The 16,785-nt window shown below is 61.2% G+C and overlaps 1 protein-coding gene across 1 annotated transcript; it reads right to left on the reverse strand.

Annotated features, from left to right (window-relative positions):
• Nucleotides 1–944: 944 nt before the first annotated feature.
• CDC42EP1 (CDC42 effector protein 1) lies at nucleotides 945–7,604 on the reverse strand. The gene is made up of 3 exons (XM_035551965.1): nucleotides 7,246–7,604; nucleotides 3,712–4,547; nucleotides 945–3,132 (listed from the first exon to the last, which is right to left on the reverse strand). The coding sequence occupies exons 2-3, from the start codon at nucleotides 4,148–4,150 to the stop codon at nucleotides 2,330–2,332; spliced, it is 1,242 nt and encodes a 413-aa protein (XP_035407858.1). The 5' UTR covers nucleotides 4,151–4,547; nucleotides 7,246–7,604; the 3' UTR covers nucleotides 945–2,329.
• Nucleotides 7,605–16,785: the final 9,181 nt, after the last annotated feature.

Consider the following 16,785-nt stretch of genomic DNA (forward strand, 5'->3'; position numbering starts at 1 on the left):
AGGGCTGCCATGCCTTCCTGCCGGCACGGTACCAGGCGAAGCGGGGACGGGAGCGCAGGTGTGCTCCCGTGCTGGCATTCCTGGCGGCGATAAGGAGTTGTCTCCTCCGGCTTTCCCCTTTATCTCACCTCACTTATCTGCCCGTGCATTCCAGCCACGTTAGCCATTACTCCGACACTGCCACACCAAATCCTGTTCGGAGGGAAAGTGAGGCAGGGGAGGGCGGAGGAGAGGGTTTGGGCTGGGTTAGGTGGCTCGTCACCTCCCGCCAGGGTCCCTCGCACGGGACTGCAGGCAATTACTGCTGATTATCTGATGCTGCTGCTCTAATTAAGAAGAGTCTTGCCAGTTGCAGGGAGGGAAGGCGGGCCTGAAGCGTGCTGGGTCAATCCTGTTCTCAAAGTCCCTGGGGAAGGAGACTGAAATACGCAGAAAATGAGGAAACAGAGAGATCGCCGCCTCCAACATCGCTGGGAGGGAGGACCCGGGAGGGCTGCATGCAAGAAAAAGTCAATGTCACCTCCTTGCCCTCACAGGCAAAGCCCTAAGTGATGCCGGTGTGCAACAGCAAACTAGACTGGGTGGGATGAGAGCAGAATAGAAGACCATCTTATTGTGCTCTCTCCACTTCCCTGCTGCCCTCGCCAGCTTTGGGAAGGGCACCCTGGTCTGCTTTGGGGTGCCAGCGGGTTGGTGCTGGGCTGGGGACGAAGCTTTGCTCCTCCCCGGGAGCCATTCGTGCCACATAGTGCCAGGTGAATAGGGGCTGGCTTCATGTGTTGGTCACAGTGCTGGGCTGGTGGATCCAGGAATCCCAGAGGTGCTGAGAAATCCTACAAGGAGCAGAGGCAGCGTGTTTTGTGGCTGGGACCAGAGCAGCAGACGTGGTGAGGGAGGACAATAAGGTCGCTGCAGCAGAGGGAGGGAGGGAGACACCAGAGAAGTTAGTATCAAAACTGCTTTAATAAGGACAATAATAAGTGCACAGGGTACAGAGTGGAGGCAGAAAGGCTATTCCACGGACGTGGGTCTTTGGGCTGGAGCTCGTGTTATGGTTCGGGAAGCAGAGAGCAGGGGGAGCTCATCCTGAGAGCCAGCCCCCGGCACAGCGGTGGTGCAGGCTGATCCTGCGTGGCCCTGCCGGGTGCTGGTGGCCAGAGCTGGGGATGTGTTGGCACCGCCTGGGGGGGCCGAGGGAGGTGGGCTTGCCCTTAACCTGCCTGCAATGCCCGCCTGGCTCCCACGTACAACACGCGCGTGCCGGAGCCTCTTTATTCTGCAGAAGGACCGGGTGGCCGGCGAGCTGCGTGGGAGCGTGACCTGCCGTCATCTCCCCCCGCCGCACACCCCCGTCCGTCCCGGAGAACAAGGAGGGTGCTGTGAGGGTCCCTCCGGTGACCTCAGCCCCCGAGCATCTCGGCTCCACGCCGCGGCACAAAGGCGCTTCTGTGCGTGCCAGTTTGCACGTGGGGCAGCGTGGGGGCTGCTTGTCCCAGGGTGGCCATGTCACCTCGGCGAGGGGCATCGAGCATCCTCCATGCGTGCCCCTGGGACCAGGCGCTCTGGGAAGAAGGGTGAGCACGCTGGGGACAGGGAGAGGGGGCGAGGATGGGGAAGAATGGCTGCAGAGAGGGAGTCTCCTTGTTCTGGGGGGTGAGAGGAAGGGTTTTTTTTTAGGGGCTGAACTGCAGAATTTGGTGCCTGGACGGCCTCACCTCCAGCAGGTCATGAAGTTTCTCCCTCTCCCTGCTGTAAGGGTTGGACAAAGAGACTTCCTCAGCGATGTCCATCAGCAGGAGGCAGGGGGAAAGTCCCCTGTGAGAGGCAGGAATGCCGGCTGGGTGCTCGGTGCAGCCACAGCCACCTCTGTGACCTCCACTGCCTCCCCGGGGCAGGGCTTTGCATCAGGGATCAAGCCTGGTGTCTGCGGGCTGTCTCTTGCTCTGCTCCCTGTCTGTTGCCATTCCCTTTCCTGAGCACATCGTTTGCTTGCTGGGGGGGATGCGGGATGGGGTGGAAAGGGGCTCGGGGGGTTCTTTGGCACATGGGAATGTCCCTTTGGCACCTAATGAGGACGGGGAAGGGCTGCAACACGGGGCACTGTGATGCACAGCCCTCACCTGTCCCTGCAGCACCCTGCCAACCCTGGGGGCCCCGGCGGCAGATGGGGTCTCCTCCTGCTCCCCCTGCACCCCACTGCCCTCAGCCAGAGGCCAGGAGGTCTCCTGCCAGGTCTGACCTCCAGCCAGCGGTGGGGCACGGGGAGGAGGGCGAAGACCACGGCGTTAGTGTCCTTGGGGGGAGGAGCCGTGATGGGAGGGATGGCCCTTCACACCTTGACTTCATCGTCCTCCTCCTCCTCGTCGGCATACTCAAAGGAATTGCTGCGCCCCCCCCGGGTGCCACTGTACCCCTCCTGCAGGCTGGGGAGCTCGGCCTCCTCCTCTTCTTCCTTGTCTCCTTGGTTCCAGGTGGTCTCTGGGGACCGTCTTGCTGCTGTCACTTGCGACCGCCACAAGCTGCTGCTGGGGCTCTCCCATGCGGCCTGTGTCCGGGCTTGCTGGCCACCCTCGCCCTTCTCCGAGCTGCGTGGGGTGCTCGTCCCCCCGTAATGGCGAGCCAGGACCTGGGCTGCCCGCTCAAACTCTCCCGCCTCAATGGAGCAGTCGTTCCAGTGCCCCTGCCACAGGGTCCCTCCGGGTGCTGCCCCCGGCCCTGAAGCCCAGCCCGGGTCCTCTCTGGCACACTCGATGGCGTGTGCCTCCCCATTGGCATGGACGGACAGTCCCAGCAGCGAGCTGGCCTGCCCGGAGTGGTCCCAGAAGCTGGACGTTGCCTTCACCTCTCCATGGGATGCATCCGGTCCTGGAGGGACCCCATCCTCAGTCCCCTCACCCTGCGGGACTGTGCGGCTGCTGGGCAGGTCTCGGTCATCCTCTACTGCCTCACTCCCGTTGGTTTCAGAGAAGCTCATCACCTGGAGGAGCTCGCTCATGAGGGAGGGCCCCAGATCCAGGCGGAAGGACAGCAGGGAGTCCGAGCGCGCGAGCTCTGTTTCCCCGGGGAAGGTATTCTCCTGGGCCTTTTCCAGGCGAGGGACGCGAGGGATGGTGCAAAATCCAGACTCCAGCCCTGCAAGGCAAAAACGATGGCTGGTGAGCACAGCTAGGGTGCCATGGTCCTACATGTCCATGGGACAAGGGACGCTGCCACTGAATTGGTGCAGGCTGGTGGCACTGGTCCCTAAAGGCCAGGCCAGGTTTCATCCCCTTACTGGGTCTGCTGGTCCTGGGCTTGTGAGGCCCAGCAAGCAGTGGCATCCCACCGCTGCAGCTCGGGGATGGGCATCTCCAACCCAGAGCCGAGCAGAAGCCTTCAGATGGGCACCAAGCTTGGTAAGACGCCAGTGGGGATGGAGCCAGGCAGGCGGGACCAGGAGATGGCAGCATTGCCTCGGCTTGCCTTTCCCTCTGAGCCCAGCCACGTCCCCTCTGGCCGCTGTGGGCTCCCTCAGACCCTTCTGAGACCTTCTGCCACAGCCTCTGGTGAAGAGCAGAGCAACAGCCTCATGCTGAGACTAAAGAGCCACCCAGCTGTCCTGTCCCAGCCATCCCACCCTCCTGTCCCAGGGGGGCTGCTCACGGGGGAGCCATGGGGCTGAGGGGACACGGGGGTGCCTGGGCACCACCCCCTGCTCCGCGCTCCACTCACCGTAGGCCTGGTGCGTTTTGGAGAAGCTGTTGGAGGCACTTTTGAAGGAGAACTTGCTGGTCAAACCTCCACCGCCGCCGTCGTATGTCCCCTCGTTGAGCTGCGGCAGTGACACGGCGTTCTTGATGATGGGCGAGATGGCGGGCGGTTCGGGCGATGCCACCACCTGGCTCCCGCTGCCCCGGCTCCTCAGCGGTGTCCGTCGGACGTGCCGCAGCGTCCGGGTGAAGAAGTTGTTGGCTTTGGTTGTCTCGGTCCCGCCGTGGTTGCTGAGGAAGGAGGTGTCCCCGAAGACGTCCCCGCCGCGCCCCACGTGCATGGTGTGCCGAAAGTCCCCGAGCGGCGGGCTGATCATGTCTGGCGTCAGCTCCGACTTCAGCCGCCGCTTGCCGTGGGAGCCCGACACCCAGCTGAGCACCGGCAGCTTCCCCAGGCTCATCTTGCACCTCCTCGTCCCCTCGCCTGCTGAAACCCAAAAAAAACCTAGCCTCTGGTGCCGGAGTGGCCTGTCACATCCCTGGCATCCCCATCACCGGCGGAAACAGCTTTCTTCGCCTTAGCTTTGATCTGATGGCAGTGGTGGGCCTACGTAACGCTCATGGGGTCACCCAGAGTGGGGATGTCCCAGCTGTTGGTGGCCTTGGTGGGGACGGGTCCTCCCGAGGAGCGGTGGGTGCTGCTCCCTCACCCAGGGAGGGACGGTGGTGGCACAGATGTGTCCACAGGGGTCTGTGGTCACCCTGGGTGCTACTGGAGGCTGCCTCTGGGGCTGATCCGATGTCTTCTGCTGCAGGAGCTGGTTCACAGATGGGTGGCGGGTTAAGTGTCTCAGTCCCCTAAAGAAAAACAAGCGGGAAGGTGAAGCCCTCAAAGAGGATTTTCCCAATCTTGCCAGCTCTAATCCCAGGAATGGCAGAGTTGGGTGGTCCTTGGGGGTGGTGAGGTTAAAATAGGAACGTGAGCAGTGCTGGGGGGACTGTCCCCAGCTAAGTCCCTTGCCCGGTGCTCCTTTTGGGGTGGAAGGAAAAGCATCCCCAAGCACATGCCCTTCCCTCTGCCCGCTGCAATCCCGGCTGAAGATTTCCTCCCCGTGCCCTGCCCCACGCCGCCCTCCTGGGGTGAGGAACCTCTCCCTGCTCCTTGCTATTCAGATGAACCCTTCAGGAGAGGGTGAGGCCCGGGACGGTGTGGTTCTCAGGGAGGAGGGGAAGGGAAAAATGCAATATTCGTGTATTGGGTTGTTTGTCCTCCCCTGCCTGGATCCCCAGGTGCTTTGCCAGGGCGTGAATGCAGTGTGGAGCACCCGGGCATGGGTGGGGGCGGGGGCAGGCGGGTGCTGGGGGACAGGCGGGGAGGCGGTGGCAGGGCGATGACCGCGGGGCTATGTGGCCTCTCTGCGGGAACGGGACAGCGGGGAGGGATCTACACGTCCCCGGCGGCATGTGTTGCAAGAGTGGGTTGGGGAAGGGAGAAGGTTGGGGGCACCCCAGAGCATCAGCGGTGTGGGTGCCCTCCTGCGGCACTGCTGGGTCCGTGAAGGCTGTGGGGACGTGTCCCTCCCCGGGCTCAAGGGCTGGGGGTTGAGGATAGAGCTGGGTCCTGTCATCAGGAGGGGACAGGAGGCCGAAAGGATGCACAAGCCCCCCCGTCCCTCAGTCCTTGTGTGTCTGGACCCCCATTGCTGCGTGTCTCCACCGGTCTCCCCCCGCCACGCTGCCTGCCTCCCCTCAGTGTCCCTGGGTCACCTTGGAGCAAGTGCCCAGGAGGCCAAGCCTGTGCCGAGGGGGAAGCCTGGGCATCGGGCTGCTCTCCTGGCAGAACGCACATGTTTTTTTGCCTTGCCCTGGCCTTGTTTGCTCACCCAGGGCCCCTCTTATCTGCCGGGGGTTAATGCCTGGGAAGGGAAAACAAACCTCCCCCCGCGGAGGCTGCCACCATTGGCTGCCTCCCCTGGTGGCAGTGGCAGGGCCGCAGGACGGTGGCAGGGCCACAGGATGGTGGCAGCCTCGCTTCCTGCCGGCCCCCCAGCCCCATGGCTCTCTCTGCCGGTGTCTGTGCAAAGCCTCGAGGCTGGGACACGCCGGGCACGTGGCAGATTTGGGGTGGGAGGACGGCGTGGGGGCAGGATCCCCCCCTGGCACAAGCCATAGGGCTGGGAGGGGAGGAATCCCCCTGCCCCATAGGCCCGGGCTGCCCTGTGGACCCCCATGGGGACCCTCAGCGCTTCCCTGCTGCTCCTGGGGAAGGGGGCGGATGGTGCCAGCCCTTTTTCCTCCTCCCCTCTGCCCCCGCTGTGTCTCTGCCCTCCCTCTGCCCAAGCGTGCTGCTCCGAGCTCGTGATTCTTGGGGCAAAGGCTGACCCGCGCTCTCCTTTCCTCCACTAGGCGAGGGGACCCCTGTCTGGCCGTCCGTCCGTCTGTCCGCCTGCCCACCTTCCCTTCCCCGTCACCATCTCCCCTCCTGCAGGAAGCCCCCTCGCCTCGAGGGCTGGGAGCCTCCTCCTCCCTCCCCGGCCTCCCCCGTGTCCCCCCCGAAGCCGAGCTGGTTTCCACTGGTTTTCCACTCGCCAGGAATGGCCGGGGCTGCTCTGCTCGCTGGGAAGAACGGAAACCAGCAAGGGAGGGAGGATGGGGGGGAAATAATCCAGATGTCTCGTTGGCTGGAGCTGCTGAAAGCAGCCTCTTCTCTCCCCCCCCAACGCCCCCAACCCCTCCTTCTTGCACACACCCCACGGGGACACTCTCCGAAGAGGGAGAGGAGATGTTTGGGGTGGTCTCGACAAGGGTTGGAAATAGCTGTGGGCGGCCGGGAAGCCTTTCCAAGCCTTCCGAAAATCTCCAAGTGCCCCGAATCTCCCTCTCCCCGCAGGAGGAGGAGGAGAGGCAGAGGCTCCACCGGCTTCTCACTTTGTTCTGGGACGGGGGAAGCCGTCAGGAGCGGGGTTTTGGGTGGGAAAGGGGCGATGGGCCGGGCTGAGGCTCCCTCAGCAGTCCTGGAGCGGTGCCGGGCAGTGGGCGGACAAGCCCGAGTCCAGCTCCTGCGCTGCCTGCTGCTATATATATATTTATATCTCTGCCTGTAATGAGGGTATTTTTCCAAGCAGGCACCCTGGGATGTGGAGGGAGGCTGGCGCTCCACGCAGTTTAAAGCCATCCCCTCCCTGCTCCCTCTCATGCTCCGACACCCCAAACTTGTGGCTCCCTGGGGTGTTCAGAGCTGGGTGAGGGCAGTAGCAGTGGGAGGGCACCCTGCTCCTTTCCCCCATCCTCGGGGCCCGCTCCTTGTCCCGTTCCTCTCCTCACTCCCCTTTCCTCGCTCCCGCTTTCCCTTATTTCCTCCCTGTTTCCTGTCGCATTCCTGCCTTCTTCTGCCTTTCTTCTTCCACATCCTCCCCGTCTCCATCGCCTTGCCACCCCTCCCGCTTCTCCCACCTCCTTGTTCCCCCTCTTACCGCCCTCTCCCCCCTCCCTTCCCTTCCCCTCCGAAACACCCTCCGGCTCTCCGCACGTCAAAATCAAAACTTTCAGGCTTTACCTCTTACGAACCGGGGCGACTTTTTTGTGTTTTTTTTTTGTCTCGTCCTCTGGCCGAAAAGTTGGGAGACGCTCCCTGTGCGCCCCTCCAGCCGGCTGGGAGGGCAAGCGGCGGTGCGTCCCAGTGGGGAAAGGGAAGGGGATGCGTGCCCCCCCCCTTTTCCCACGCCTGTCCCCCCCAAAGCTGGCTCCCCAAGGCTGCTCTTTGGGTGCCTGACGCCCCGGTGCCACGGGAGCGAGGGAGCGAAGCTGGCGGGGAGGGGACGCGGGAAGGAGGGGGCGGGCTGCGGCACCGCCGAGCCAATCCTCGCCCCGGCACGGACACCGGAGAAAATGAGATTTATTCCAACTATCCAGGACAGAAAACTTCAGGAACTTCTCTGCCTTCCCCCCTCCAAGCTCCCCGCCCCACTTCCCCAGTGCCATTTCCCTTCCTCCGGCGTTGGGCTGCCTCCTGCTTGCCCCGCTCTCTTTCTTCAGTGAATTTGGGGGAAGGGGAAAAGCCAGGTCTCTGCTAAGCTTGTTGGGGAAGCCGGGCAGAAGGAAAGGACTTTGCGTGATGTGTGTGAAAGCCCTGGTAATAACACGGGGTCGTCCCAGCCCGTGTTGGATGGGAAGCCCCCAGCGCCCACGGTACAGCGCTGCCGACTCGAATGGGGAGAGGGACCCCTAGCCTGGGGGTGCACGGTCACGCCAGGACCCGTGGGTGGTGTAGGGTGAGCATTGGTGGGGTAGAAGCCTCTCTGAAGGCAGTGTGGCCCAGATAGGTGCCACAGGCTCAGGACAAGAAATATGAGGTCAGGGCAAGCGTTACAGGGTCAGGACAAGCATTACGGGTTCAAAACAAGCGTTATGGGGTCAGGACAAGCATTACGGGGTCAGGACAAGTGTTATGTCAGAGGCACTGTGGTAGGTTCAAGGAGGTGCTCTGCTCCTTCATGCTATGAGCTTCTGCCCGCCCATGGGACACTGCATCCCTCTGGCATCACGCTTTGTTCCTTGACGGTCCCTTATCAGTGCCACCGAGGGGCAACCTGCTGGTGGGCACAGCATTGCCAGTGTCACTGGTGACCCCATGGCCTGGAGATGAGGCTCGGAGGCTCTGCTGGGGGTGTTTGGCCAGACACAAGCACTGTTTGTGGCCCTGTGGAGGAGAAGGGAGGTGTCTCCGTTGGTGGAGGCGAGATGAGACTTGTTGGGATTGAGCAGGGCCTGGATGAAGGGATGACAAGATGTCTGCGGAGGAGATGTCAAAATGGAGCCTGGCCTCTTGCTCGGCTCGGGTGGCCCTGCCGAGGTGCCCTAGGCAGGACGGGCACCGCGTCCTTGGCCATCCAGCTCAGCTCAGGTTCTGCTCACTTCTGGAAAGGAGGAGGCCATGGCTTCTCGCCGCTGCTGCTCACCCCAGGACCACCACTGCTGGTAGAAGGTCTTATTTTGCTTGAACCTCTCCTGGAATGCTTGCTTCTTGAGGGTTATCCTTCCCAAGGAGTAACCCCAAGCTGGATTTTGGCGTGTGTGCTACTTGAGAGAAGGAGGGGAAGCTCTTTGCTGGAGGCAGGCTCTGTGCCACTTTCCAGCAGACCAGCTTGGTGCTTTCCTCTTTGCTCGGAGGCTTGCAGTAGGGTTTTGGCACATCGTCAGCCTCTCAGCCTCAGGCTGCTCCCCTGTGAAATGGGGTAGTTGCCTTTTCTGCCTTCCGTGGAAGCCAAATATGATGGCGAAGACAAGCACAAGCCTTGTGCATTTTAGTCCAGACCTACTTCTAGCAGGTCTGCATCTTGGATTGAGATGGGAACTCAGGTCTGAAGTGGACAGAGCTGTGCCACCAGTGGGAAAAGGAGAAACCATGACCTACATCCTCCCAGCTTGCCAGGGCTATAGTAGGCACCTTTTTCTCGTGTGTCCCGCCCAGAGGAAGCCAGCGGGGTGGCGGGAGAGGCTGGGACAGACCCATTCTTCAGCACCTCTCCATCTGCAGCCTGCAGGGGTATCTCTATCCCCATCCCTGTCCTGGTGCCCTGCAGTGGGGGCTGCGGCGGGGAGTGAAGGCAGCCGCCTCTGCCGGGGAATGCAGAACAAATCTCTTCCAGATGGGGCAGGGGCCACGATCTGCTCGTTGTGGGTCGCCTGCTCCTCCTCCTCTTTCTCCTCCTTCTCTTTCTCCTCCTCCTTCTCCTCCTCCTCCTTGCCCGTGCTCAGAGCATCTTTGCATACTGGGCCAGGGCTTGCTCCATTTCCAGGAAAGCCTCTGGAAACCCCTCTCTTCTCAACCCTCCCCGAGCCAGGCTGTCAGGTTTTATCCCTTCAGGGATGGCGTTGGAGTGGGTTGGAGCCCTCCAGGGTATATATACGCCGGCTCTGGGACTCAGCATCCACCCTGGCCATGGGAGGTGGATCAGCCTCACTGGCTACACCCTCACCTGGGCAGTGCAGTTCCTAGACCTCTGCCTGACACTGAATCCATAAAACCCTACCTCCCAGCCCCTCCTCGTGTTGTCCTTCTGCCTCGGCTGTCCCTGCGAGTGATGCTGTGGGTCTGGACGGTCTTGCAGAGCCACTGCAGCGCCCGTGGGTGCCCTGGGCAATAGCTAATGCCTGGACCCCTCCCAGCCCCATCGCCCCAGACGCCCAGCTGCCTCATTTACCCTGAGTCACCCCCGCCTTTCATCCGTCTGCAGCCTCACCCCCCCCCGGGCAGCGGGACCAGTCTAGCCATCACGGAGAGACCGGCTATCGGGCTTATCATCGGAGCAGATGGGTGGCCCCGCAGCTCCCGCAGGTGACGGCGCTGCTCGCTTTGATTCCTGCAACATCAAAGATGGGGCTGAGCAAATTGGCCCCCCTTCTTCCCGGCCCTCAGAGAAGAGCCTCACAGGTCTTAGGTGTCGCTGGGTGCGACAGGGGAGGACCGAGGGATGGGGGAAAATGGGGGAGCCCAGCTCCTGGCACGGTGGAGGAGGCAGCAAAGGACCCCAGGATGTTCCTTCCTCCCATTTTGCTTTGCAGCCCCACAGGGCGAAGAGGGGCTGCAGGACTTCCTTTGGGGAAGAAAAATCCCTTTTCTTCCTTTCTCCCGTGCCTGGGGGGATGTGGCGGGGACACCCCAGCTCAGGGACAGGACCCCCATCCCTGGAAATTTCCCCGGGGACGGAGGGCGGAGGGGCGGGCAGGCGGGAAGGGGCGCCCGCTCGGCGCACGAGCAGCAGATATCCTGTTGCTGCCCAGGCTCCCCAGCTCATATTTCCTCATTAACTGGGAGCGCCGCTCGTTTGCGGGCGACTTCCAGATGTTTCCATTCTCCTCGCGGCGGCTGCATACCGCGCAGGCTGGGAGGCGCTGCCGGCAGCCCCCCGCTGTCACAGAGGGGCCGGGGGGGTCCCTGCCCCGCCGCGCGTCCCGGTGTGGGTCCAGGTTCCCTCGCCCCGCTGTGGGTGACGGACAAGTCCTGCGTGGTGCCTTTCAGCTTCCGCCCATCGCTCTCCTGGCAGCTTTGTGGGCGATTTCCCCTCTGGTGGCACCCCACGGGGCCATGCTGCAGGTCCCCACACTGTCCCCATAACCCCTGCATGCGGTGACGGTGCTGGGAAGAGGGGTGGGACGTTTGAAGAGCCTATTTCTGATTTTCCCCTGCTCTGGAGCAGTGGGAGGCCGAGGGAATGGGAGCGACCACGTCCTGCCTGTGGGCTTTGCAAAGGAGGGGATGCTTCTCCCAGGGGACCTGGGCTGGGAATGCGAAGCCTTGGGGTTTGCCAAAGCCCAGGAGGAGGTAGGGATGAATTCCCAGGCTTACTGGCAAACTGCCTCTCCTCCCTCTGCCCACCTCCTCCTATCCCGAATGTTTTTGTGCTCCTTCCTCCTCTCCCCCTTGGCTTTCTCCTTGTGTGCTTGTCCTGCTTGCAGTGCCGCAGGTGTAGGGGTTTGGAAGGGCGGAGGGAGATGCGGACCCCAAGTCTGTGCTCCCCTGGCACGGACGGGAGGGAAAGGCTGCTTTGGGACACGGCTGGGAGCAGGGTGGGGGCATGCTGCATAAAGCAGAAGCAACCCTGGAACGGCTGCTTGTGGCCTGGAAACACCCCTGTGACTCTGGGCGCTGGGAAAGGAGATGCAAATATCGATGTAAATATGGATATGGTGTCTCCCACCAGTTGATTCTCCAGTTCCTCTTCACAAACACTGCAGAGGTGTAGGAGGGACTCGAGGGGGGGGGGGTTCAGACATCATTTTCCCTCCCTGTAGGATCATGGATCCATGTCCCACGATGCATGGATACAGGGAAGGAGGGATGGGGATGAGGAGAGAAGTCATCCCTGGGGTGAGGGCATTACCACGTGTGAGGAACCTGTCCTGGTCCAAGGGACGAGGCGCAAGACAGGGGAGTGGGTGGAAGCAGGGCCTGGACGACTCTTTAATCTTAATGATTTTGCCTGTCCATCCAGCCCGCGTATTTTTGGCCACGGAAGGAAGGGGGTGGGGTGCAGAGGCGGCTAAAAATAGGGGTGTCCCTGCCCATTCCCCCAAGGCGGGCATCCGTCTGTCTGCCTGCCTGCCTGCCTGCGGGGCTGCTGCGGGATCTGGAGGAGGGGAGCAGGCCCGGCCTCCTCCCCAAAGCGTCTGGCTCCGCTTTTGTTTGTCTCTGGGCCCTACGGGGACAGGAAGAGGCCGCGGGGCTGGGAAACAATGGCTCATTCTCTCGGCGTCAGCGCCTGGCCAGCAGCGATAGGGGACGCGGGCCCCCGGCCAGGAGGCGGCACGGCCTCGGCCACCCCGAGGAGACGGTGGGGGGCGATGCCAGGAGAGCTGGTGCGATGTGGGGTGCCTTCCCCAGCCCGTCCCTCTTTCCTGCTGTGTCCCTCAGCCCAAACCAGGCTCCTGGGTGGAGGGGAGTGGGGTGGTCTCGTGTAGGTGCACCCTGTGGAGGAGGTGATGGAGGAACCAACACCCAGTGAGAGGCGGGAGCGTGTCTGCAGCCAGCTCTGGGGCAACCCCTCGCTTGTCCTTGACCCTATAAAACCTGCGGGGATGGTGTGTGAAGGGATTTGGCATCCCGCAGTGGGAATGCCCCCAGCTGCAGCCAGGGAGGTGTTCCTTTCCGCCCTCGGTGCTGGGAGCTGCCGTGTCCCTCTCTGCCCCAGACCCTCCTCGTCTTCCCATGGCACCGTCTCTCCCAGGCTGTTCGATCCACCCCCAGTGCTGGAGCTGCCTTTCTCCCTGGTCATTACTTCTCCAGGCATGGTAGGGGTACGAGGAGATGGTGCTAGCGCCTGAGGTGGGGCAGAGGTTAGGGGATGTTTCGCAGGGGCTGAGCGAGGAGGGGAAAGAAGCACCTCCCCGTCTCCAGACCCCTTCTCAAGGTCTCGGATGCTTGGGGCTGAACGCTTGCCAGGGCTCCTCTTGTTTACTCAGATGGGAGCTGACACATCCAAGGTCTCTGCTGACTCCACTTTCCCACATGCTGCTGCCGGGCGCATTCCAGGGCAGAGTGGAAGTCAGCGCCGAGGCATGCGAGAGGACTCGATTCGGGATGCCATCCTGCCCTGCCCGCTCTCCTCCGGCATCCGGCACCTCCTGCCAGGCACTCGGGAGCTGGCACCACGGCATCACCTCTGGCTGCCGACCGGGGCTTTTACGAGCCGGGGCTGGCACGGAGCCCGGTGGGAAAGCATGGACGGGGACCTGGGGACGGGAATCTGCCTCTCATCCCGACGGCTCGCAGCAAGGCTGGGTTTTTTCTCCCCTCCAGAGATCTGGCTCTGATGAGGGTTAGCAGCGCGGCGCTCTGCAAGGGCCAGCATGAACTGGAGGAGTGGCTGCGCCCCGCTCTTGCACGCACGCCCTCCCAGCCCAGCGCGGATGCCTTTGGTTTTAGGAGGGAACACCGCAGAGCTTCCAGAAATAAGTGCCAGGAGATAAAGAAGGGTTTGCAGGGCCGGGGCTGGAGAGCGGCGCTCACCCTCTCATTTCGGCTGCGCTCCCCTCGCTTGGGGCGCTTGGGGTCCCGGGGATGCTCCGACCTCTGCCAGGGCATCTGGCACTTCTGCATCCCTCAGGCTGCTGGAGAAGGTTGGCTATGACCTCTCCTCTCCGGGGCTGGCCCGCAGAGGCCCCTTTATGCCCAGCCCCAGCGTCTGGAAGAAGGGGCCTCGTCTCCCTCCTTGGCTGCCGCAGGAAACGCGGAGCCTGGAGGTCAGGGGCCGGCGGCAGCTCCTCCCGCGGGGCCAGCCGCCCGGCGCAGGGGCTTGCATCACACTGGAGTGGAGGGCGGGGGGGGGGGAGAGAGAGCCAGGCTTTTCCTGTTTATGTGACTAACAGACCCCCGAGAAAGGGAAAGGGCTTGGAAAGCGCCTCGCTCTTGGGCGGGCTCCAGCGAGTGCCGGGGATTGCATCCCCGCGGCAAGGCTCGGCTCCTTCCCAGGGCACCCAGCTCCTGCAGCGCGGAGGCCGGGGCTATGGAGGTCAGCTCGAGGGGGGAAGGCTGGGGCTGGCTCCCCGGGAGACGAGGCACGGCTCCTTCTGCACCCCAGCCTCTGATTCCTCCCGTGGCTGTCGGAGCCGACAAAGGGCTTGACACCGGGTCTCGGATAATGCTGGTCTCCGCGGGATGGTCCGAAGGGCCAAGTGGTGCTGGGGGTGAGTCAGGGAGGCAGCTGGGTGTATATATAAATATTATACATATGTATGTCGGCTATGGGAACACCAGACATGGAGGAATGCGTAGGGGAAGCGTTCAAATGACACGGTTACCCACGAAGGCTCCAGCACGCAGCCCATGCAGTGGGCAGAAGGGCTGCAGGGTCTCCCGCAGCATCTAGGGCCGCATCCTGCAGGGCATCTGTAGCGGCCCTGGTGGTACGTGGAGGAGGAAATGAGGTCCCAGATGCTGTGCCTTTGCCTGGGGCACCAAACCGCTCTGGCTTTGGTCACATCTGCACCAAACTTGCCAGATCTCAGCTTGGTAGCCCTTGGCTGTACTGGATGCGGGTTGAGGGGTGGGTTGTGCAACTTCACATCCAGCAGATGCCCGGGGAGAGCACATCCCACCAGGTAACACTAATGGGAGGAAAGGGGAGTCACGGCCCCTTTAGAGGTGGAGTTGGCGTGGGTACAACATCTCTGGCGTGGAAAGGCTTGGGAAGGGCCTCAGCAGCAAGGAGCAAGGAGCCCTGGCAGGTCTGCATGGCAGGAACGGGCGCAGCCCTTGGCTCCCCGCGTCCTGTGCAAGGGCTCCAGCAACGAGGCCACGCTGACCCAAAGCTTTGGGGCTTTGCCCTGGCACTTCCCCAGCCACCTCCTCCCCCAAGGGGTTGGACGGTGGCGTGGTGCCACCCTATGGCTCTGGAGCAGTGTTACAAGTGGTGGTGGCACACTGCTGGAGCTTGGATGGGTTGCGGGAGAAAAAGCCAACACGCCTTCCCATCTACACTGGCAGCCCATGCACTCAAAGCCCCAAATATTGTAGCAGCAGAGAGCTTTGGGGAGCTTCCCCTATGTCGGGCACCTACATACCTCCAGCTGGAGTTGGAGCTCTGCCGAAGGGGGTATAGGGGGTATTTCTGTTCTGCACAGTGCCATCCTCCCTGCCTACATCTGATATAGGTTGATGACCCTGTTTGTTTGGCCCATTTGCCCTCCTCTGGCTGCAGGTGAGCTGCTCGTTTTGGTCGGCCAGCCTGGGTTCGTGGCAGACCTTCACTGGGACAGACCTCGTGCCCCGGGGAGGAGCTGGAGTCAGGGGAGGACAGACAGCCCGTTTCCATCTATTGCTAACCGGGCAGGCCTGAGACTGGTGTGAATCACCCCAGTGACACAGAAAGCTGCAGTAGGAGACATGCCTGGAGAGGCTGGAGCACTTGTGGGGTTCTGCGGGACTGCAGGCAAGGGACAGGGTCTCAACGCAGAGTGTTTGCAGGATGCTTGTTGGGGACGCTGTCATTCTCAAGCCCCGTTTTTCAGGATAATGCCAAAGCCACATTGTGATGAATGCTTTGAATGTTGGCTTACATGCAAATCTATCCCAAAATTATTTCCGGAGAGGTGGAAAGCAGTACCTGCTCCGCGTTTCTGTTCCAAAGGGGTTGCGTGCGGCACCCAGCAGCTGGTTGAGGTTGATGTGGCCACATTGACCTCTGGTGGCCGCAGCCTCAGCATGCAAGGAAAGCCCTGGGTGGCTTTGGCGAGCTGCTGCCTGCTGCAATTAAAATGCAGTTGGGGTCACAGAATCACAGAGTCATCTAGGTTGGAAGAGGCCTCCAAGATCATCTAGTCCAACCTCTGACCTAACACTAACAAGTCCTCCACTAAACCATATCACTAAGCTCTACATCTAAACGTCTTTTAAAGACCTCCAGGGATGGAGACTCAACCACTTCCCTGTTCCCTCTCTGGGACCCTTCCTTTATTGTTGGGGTAAGGCGACTGGGAGCAGGGCTGAGGTGGGAGAGGCGTGCGAGGAGACTTCCAGTCTCAGCCCTGTTGGCTGAGGCCCTTGGCCATGGGCAGTCAGGCAGCTTTGGAGTGAGGAAGGGGCTTTAGGGACTTGAATCCCATGAGCCTGCTCTAATTCAGCTCTCACTTGCCACCCCCCACCCCTGGATGCCCTGATGAGGACGGAGATGTGCTGCCGATACCATCCCAAGGAGCTCCTACATGCTTCTGCATCCTTTAGCTCCAGGCAATGGGCGTAGTGCACGAGGGGGAGGAATACTGAAGGAAACATTCACTTGTTTTCCTATCTCCACACACATTTATGTGCATTTTCTTCCTGCCATGAGGGCCGCTCATCCTTTCCGGGGGGCTTGTTCCTCCCCTTCTGCAGTCACCTACACCACCATGGAGCCGCTGTTGGCCTGTCGTGGCTCTGGAAGGCATCAGGGGGATGAGCAGGCAGTCAGAGCCCTTGCAAAGGCTGTTAATATAAACTCTGAGCTTGGTTAGTGTCAATAGGAAAAATAAAAGCGTCTTTTTGTGTGTGCTATCTAACCTGGTGTGAGTGTGTGAGCTGCTCAGACCAGGCTGGAGTTGAGAAATGTTTCACATTTTCTGAGCTTTCAGCGCTTGTTTTTTTTCCCACGTGGGAACAATGCTGTGGAGAGGTTTTGTGACACAGAGATATGCGTTGCGACAGCTAATAAAGAGAGGGAAAGTTTGGGGGGGGGTGTGTGTGTTTTGGACTTTCTTCCTAGAATTGACCAGAGAGAGCACCAGGGACTTTAGCAAAACTCCCCCCTAAAACTTCATCAGAAGATACAAGTCTTTGCAAATCACTCAGCTGCGAGGAAAATAACATAGTTTGATGGGGAAAAAAAAGCACAAAAAGAGGTATTTTATTGAAAACATTGTGACCACTTCATGTTACCGTGTAGGTAAGGTGCTTCAGGGCAGGCTTGTAACATAGGCAGAACATAGGCAGGATTTTACAACGCATCTGAGCTCACCATCTGTTGAGCTTTATACCGACAGCGTTTCATCCACACAATGAGGAATTTAATTCCTTCACCACCTCAGGCCTTTCTAAAGCGGTTTCAGGAGCTCGCCTACCTCC

Source organism: Cygnus atratus, chromosome 1 (genome assembly GCF_013377495.2).
Source record: "Cygnus atratus isolate AKBS03 ecotype Queensland, Australia chromosome 1, CAtr_DNAZoo_HiC_assembly, whole genome shotgun sequence".
In the NCBI taxonomy this organism is placed as follows: Eukaryota; Metazoa; Chordata; class Aves; order Anseriformes; family Anatidae; genus Cygnus; species Cygnus atratus.